The sequence below is a fragment of the Struthio camelus genome, chromosome 11 (genome assembly GCF_040807025.1).
Source record: "Struthio camelus isolate bStrCam1 chromosome 11, bStrCam1.hap1, whole genome shotgun sequence".
Lineage (NCBI taxonomy): Eukaryota > Metazoa > Chordata > Aves > Struthioniformes > Struthionidae > Struthio > Struthio camelus.
In genome coordinates, this window is record NC_090952.1 from 16,998,680 (window position 1) to 17,004,798 (window position 6,119).

At 65.4% G+C, this 6,119-nt stretch overlaps 1 protein-coding gene across 1 annotated transcript; it reads left to right on the plus strand.

Annotated features, from left to right (window-relative positions):
- Positions 1 to 1,874: 1,874 nt before the first annotated feature.
- On the plus strand, positions 1,875 to 4,943 carry CLDN2 (claudin 2). Its single transcript, XM_068957724.1, has 2 exons — positions 1,875 to 2,136; positions 3,468 to 4,943. Exon 2 carries the CDS (start codon positions 3,638 to 3,640, stop codon positions 4,331 to 4,333), a length of 696 nt encoding a protein of 231 aa, XP_068813825.1. The 5' UTR covers positions 1,875 to 2,136; positions 3,468 to 3,637; the 3' UTR covers positions 4,334 to 4,943.
- Positions 4,944 to 6,119: the final 1,176 nt, after the last annotated feature.

Genomic DNA, 6,119 nt, shown 5'->3' on the forward strand with positions numbered 1-6,119 from the left:
GCACCACTGAGCCACAGCACGGCACACGCTCGCCATCCTGCAACCCACCGTATCGTTCCCTCTTTGATCCTTTGCTGGGTTCACCAACGCTAAATGCATCCGCAGAGCGCCTCGAGCCCCTGGGCAGGCCGGCAGCCTCGCCAGTGCATGGAGATGGAGACGGCAGGCACGCCGGGTGCTGAGCACCGGGACAGTCAGTCCCTGCCTTGGAGCACGGCAAAGCTCAACCGTGGGTGTCCCTAAATGTTCAGCACCCACCTACTGGCTGAGAGAGCTCGGGAAGCGCTGAGTGCCTGCCCTCGCCTGGGAGGGCAGAGCTGTGCGCTCCCGGCAGCGCCTCCCGGCCGGGAGAAGACACCATCACGGGCCCTCTCCCACTACATGCTTTTTTCATCAGAAAATGTCCCAGCCCAAACTTTGCAAGGCAACATTCCCACTGCAGGCAAGAGGAGAGGGTTTCCTCGTGGATACAAAGCGGAGGAGAGCAGGAGCATAGTGAGCCCTGCTCGCATGTGACGTGGGTGCGAGGACCTTCGGCCCCTCCCGAGACCCTCCCAACCGTGTAGAAATGGTTCAATATTTACTGCAGCAGAGACGGGACATTCGGCCCCCGCGGTCCGTGCTAGGCCCTGAACGGTGGGCCGTGACCCCAGCTCCGGGCGGGCAGCTCTTCCCTCTCGCCCCCGCAGCGAACGGCCGCGGCCGGGAGAGCGGCACAAGGCAGCCGCACGTGGGGTCTGCAGGCAGGTGAGGGGAGTCGGGGTACCTGAGCCCCCCAAGCTCAACAGAGCTCCTCAAACCAAGAGCTGGGGGAACCGTGAGGGGCCTCCCGCCACGGCGCTGCTCCCCGGGGCTGCGCTCCCTGCCCGCCTGGCTCCCCCCGGGCTTTTCACAGTCTGGACGGTACCCGGAGGTAGAGAAAAGCTTCTCCCTGCCACGCGGCGAGGCGGCCGCCGCCGGCCCGGCCCCGCCAGCCGGTCCTGGCGCTCGAGGTGCTGCGGGCAGGCAGGTCGGCCTCCCGGTCCCCAGAGAGCGAGCTCCAATTTGGAGCAGAAAAGGAAAGAAAATAGCAAATGGTGCCTGCCCCTCTCCATCTGCGGCACCGCGACACCGCTGGAGGGGGCACGGCGCGAGCCCAGCCCTCATTACCGTCCCCATTTGCTCCTCATTTGGGCCAGGAGTTTTACAATAACAAACCCCGGGGAGGACGAGCGGGGCCGGGAGGAGCACGCCGAAGCCTGAGCCTGCCGCGCGGCCGGGGAGGGGGGGGTTTCCTGGCCCGCCGACCCCAGCACCGGGCACGCAGGCCCGACACGGGCACGTGGAGAGGGGCCCAGGGTGGCCCGTCTGTGTCGGGGCCGCCGGGGAGCCGCGCGGCGTCCTGCGCCGCCGGGGGGGGCAGCCGCGCGGCAGCTCCCCTCGGGCCTCGGGAGCCGGCTGGGCCCCGGCATCTAAGGGGCACGAGACGCGTGCGCCGTGGGGGAGAAGGAGGATCCGGCGCCCACGCCGGACGGGGGGTGGTCGGCCCATCTCTCGGGGCGCTGGTGCGCTGTGGCGGGGCGGAGGCGATATGCCAGGTCCGAAGGGCGCCGAGCGCCGCGGGCGGCCATGTCCCCGCTTTGCCCGCCGCGGCTGGCTCCCCGACGTGGGGCATCCCACGCCACCGGCCCGCCGCCGGGACGGAGGCAGCAGGGAGGAATTCAGCTTCGCCTCCGTAGCCCGCAGCAGGTTCCCGTCCTCACCTCTACTGCCCTTCGCTCCACCCCGTCTTTTCTGGCTATCTTTCCCCCCCGCCACACAAGCCCCCCAGCCTGTTCCCCAAGCCGCACGAGCAAACACCTACCCTGATAATTCATACGAAACAAGCTAAACAAGGCATCGCAGCTCCCCAGTCCTTCCCGACCCCGAAAGGGTTTAATTCTGCTCTGTGATAAGCCTCTGAGCCAGGCTAAGATTTGCGGATGGATTTTGCAAAGCTGCAGCTAGCAGTTCGCAATCCTTTATCCCTGCGGGCCGGGCCCCCTTGCCGCCGGCGCTGCCCCAGGAGCCTCCTTCCCCGATCCCCGACCGCTCGTGTCCGCGGCTCGAGCTCCCCTCGGCCGCCCTCGGCCCAGCTCCGCGTCTCCGGCCACCGCCGTAAGTACAGCAAAGCCCCGGGCACTTCCCCGCGAGTGCACCCCAAGGAGCCCCCGCGGCGGGCTACCTTACACCCCGTTAGCAACACCCGCAAGAAGGGGGCAGAAGGGCCCAGGTTGGGGCTTGGGAGAGGAGACGAGAAGTTGGGAAAGTTTGGTACCAGACGTTTGAGGTGCCAAAGGGGAAAAGGAAAGGAGCAGAGACCTGGGGAGGTTGTTACAGCCTCAGCCGGGAACTTTCCCAGGGACCGAGGCTGACGGCCTGGCGGTGTTAGTGTTAATACAGCCTGGTTTCGCAAGACACCCCAGGATAGGAAATTTTGAAATAAGGTGAAGGGAAAGACAAACCACCCTGCGGGGCAGTGTCTGCCAAAGCCCGGCCGCCCGTGCCCAGGGCAGCGGGCTGGAAGCGAGGAGGCAGCAGGGCCCTCGGGCGGTAAAGGAGAGACTCGGCCACCACAGGCCCCCGCGAGCCGTGCCCCGAGCGCGCCCACCCCGCGCAGGACAGGCGGGTAAACATCCCCTGGCGTCACCCCACTCGGCCCGGCGCTCCCAGGAAGCGGCCCATGGGCTGGCCTTGACGCGCCGCTAGTGAGTGCCTGGCCCTGATGTAACTCTGCCCTCCGCGGACCTCCGGGCTCTCCCGATGAAGCAGCCGTCACTGTCACATGCCATCCCTCCCAGTCATCCCCCTGCAGCTTGGGCGGGAGGTTGGACAGCAACAAAACGCCTTAGGTGAGCCCAGCACAGAAAAGGGGACAGGGAGCAATCCCCTCCTCCAGCTCTCCAGGGAAGCTTCGGGGCCGCCACCCAAAATCACCTCCGGCAGGTCCTGAATGAGCAATGCACAGCTGTAATTTTGGCTTTCTTGTCAGAGGACGTAGCGGAAAGCTCAAGGTTGTCTGGATTCTCAAAAGCAAGTTGATGAATTCATAGCAGTAAAGGAGTATTTCCATGAAATGCAGAGATACAACACATGGGTGCCGCTAACACCCAGCCGTCAGCCCTGCGCCAGTGATGTGCCGTGGGTCCCCATGTGCCAGGACAGCCGGCTGCCGGGGGAAGGCAGTGGGCCCCTCTACACTGCGGAGGCCGCCGGCGCTTCACTAGCGGGGCCAGCTCAATCCCTTCCCGCGCCCGGCAGCAGCGCAGCGCAGAGGAGGGCTTTGGCGGTCTGGCGTCCTTCCCGGGCAGCGCCGCTCTGCCTCTGAAGTTCAGCCGGGAAGATAGCAGAGGTGAAAGGGCGCTTGGCATTTCTCCGGAGGCTTGGGTCAATCGTTAATCAGGGAGGGATTGCTTTTCACTCCTCCAGGTAACCTCTCCTCCCCTCAGCTCCCACCCACACGCCGTTGCCCGCACAAAACCAGTGCCCCCGGGAGCAGGGTGGAGAGGAGCTGCTGGCCGGGCCATGGGAAGGTAGGCACTTGTGGGAGAGCAACCAGCGAGCCGGGTGAGAGGTGGCGGCACAGCGAGCCTTGGGGAGGTGACACCTGTGTGCCGACATGGTCTCCATGGGGCTCCAGCTGGTGGGCTATGCCGTGGCCTTCCTGGGCTACATTGGCACGCTGACGGCCACACTGCTGCCCAGCTGGAAGATCAGCTCCTACATCGGCTCCAGCATCGTGACGGCCGTGGGCTTCACCAAGGGGCTGTGGATGGAGTGTGCCACATACAGCACGGGCATCACCCAGTGCGACATCTACAGCTCCCTGCTCAGTCTGCCCGCCGACATCCAGGCAGCCCAGGCCCTGATGGTGAGCTCCAGCGCCGTCTGCTCCCTCGCCTGCCTCCTCGCTGTCATGGGCATGAGGTGCACCGTCTTCATGCAGGGCTCGCCGGCCAAGGACAGAGTGGCGGTGACAGGTGGCGTGGTCTTTGTGCTCGGGGGGCTGCTCTGCTTCATCCCCGTGACCTGGAACATCCACGTGGTGCTGCGGGATTTCTACAACCCCCTGCTTCCCGACAGCACCAAGTACGAGATCGGCGAGGCGCTCTACCTGGGCATCGTCTCCTCCCTGCTCTCCCTTATCGGTGGCTTTATCCTCTGCGCCTCTTGCCCTCCTCGGGACTCGCAGGACACCTACCGCAGCACCTACCAGCCCCGGCTGCTGGCAGGTAAGAGCCCCCGGCCCTCCATCAGCCAGACGCAGAAGACGAAGAGTGAGTTCAACTCCTATAACCTGACAGGATACGTGTAGAGGGGCCCCACAGCTGCCTCAACGACACGGTGGGAACCTGGCCGGCACCTCTCCCGGCTCTGCGAAAACTTCTGAAGGGAGACCAGTAAGAGGAGAGGCCACAGCAGTGTCTCTCATGCTCAGCCCTCTCACTCGCACACGTGCGCTCCAGGGATTCCAATCTGCTCTCCCCACTGTTCCCCCGAGAGCCTTGCTACTGTTCTAGAGATCTCAGCTGATTACCTGAGTTGGTGAAAGACCCCGAATTTGGCTGCTGTTACCTGCTCAGCACGGTGCGGCACTGTCGGCTTGCAGGGAGCGCTCCTCATGAGCCTGGACGGGTGGAAAAGCAGCAGTGCCTCAGCCTGGGCACGGGCAGCCGCGCCACAGGAAGACCTCGGCAATGCAGCGACAGCAGCCCCAGCAAGCGTGCCAGCCCCAGCCGCCTCCGTGGGGTGTTCTCCAGCGTTAACCCGTTGGGTCGCTGCATGTCCTGCGTCACGGGGCCGAGCCGAGGTGTTGCGGGGGGAGCTGGGTGTCCGCGCAGGCCCGCTGCGGGTCAGGAGTCACCGCTGGAGGGTCGAGTGCTGATTTCAAATTGGTGTTGCAATAAATCTGTGTTTCTAGCTGGGCTGTGGCTAAGCTTTCCTCCAGCACCGAAGGGCTCGGGAGCCTCCCCACGCTGCAGGGGAGCCCGGCGGGGGATGTTTCGGAGGGACAGGGTGAGCACATGCCCACCCACTGGCTGATCCCACTGCAGCCAGGCACTGCACCACCGCGGCATGACGGCACCATGGGTGCTGGAGAAGGGAAGGGAGCAGACCAGGGAAGGGAGCAGACCGAGGAGGTGAGCAGCAGCACCAGTCCACTTTTGGCCCTGCATAAGCGCCGGGCGGGAAAGCAGGGGCCAGCGAGGCAGTCCTGCCTGCAGGGTCCGTGCCCGTGCAGAGGCCGCTATCACCGCGGCTGTGGTCCAGGGCCGCCTGCCCCAGGCAGCGCTTCTCGCCCAGGAGAGACGTGGGGCGGCAGCAGATCTCACGGGGAGGGTCAGGCAGGGCTGTCGGGGGGAGCGTAGGGAGCCCCTTGCTCTGCTCTGTCCCCCTCCTCTCACCGCACAGCTTTGCCCCAGGAGCCCGAGGGGGACGGGTGCGCGCTGGCCGGGGGCAGTCCCTGCCCGACTTGCCCTGGGAGGCTGCTGCGCGGCCGCGAACGCCAGCGCAGCTCTCCTGGGTGCTGGTGGCCCCTTCTCACCCGCTCGCTCTCAAAGCACCTGCAAGGACCAGGTGAGCTCAGCTTCATCCTGCTCCCGAACCCGCCCTCCCTCCGAAAACCCTGAAGCCCCTTCACCAAACCCATCATCTCCCCCCATCCCGTGCTCAAATCCGCTGGCCACATGCAGGTGCCACGAGGCCCGGGGCATGCGGTGGGTGGACCTGCCACCCCCAGGTCTCCGTGCTGCACATCAAGGTCCCTGGTGCCTAGCCCCCTCCTCGGCGGGCTGGGCAGAGAGGCAGGACCCCACTGACCCTACTAGCTTTTATTGGAAACATCATAAAACGAGAAATAAAACCATTACCAGGGGAGCAGGGGTAGCTGCAGGTCCTGGCTGCAGAGGGCTCCTGGCCACAGGGGTAACAGCGCACGGGACCAACGAAACCCTGCCCCATCACAGCCCTGGGCTGCTCCAGCGCAGGCGCAGGGCGAGGGCGGAGGTGGGGAGGACGCAGCGGACGGACAGGCAGAGGGCAGGACCCCTCTTCTCCCCGCTCCCCTGCCAGCCCCTCGTAAAGCAATATAGATTAGGTGC

Bases quoted from the DNA above. Each gene is read 5' to 3' on its own strand.
- CLDN2 (XM_068957724.1), top strand. From the start codon at position 3,638: ATGGTCTCCATGGGGCTCCAGCTGGTGGGCTATGCCGTGGCCTTCCTG.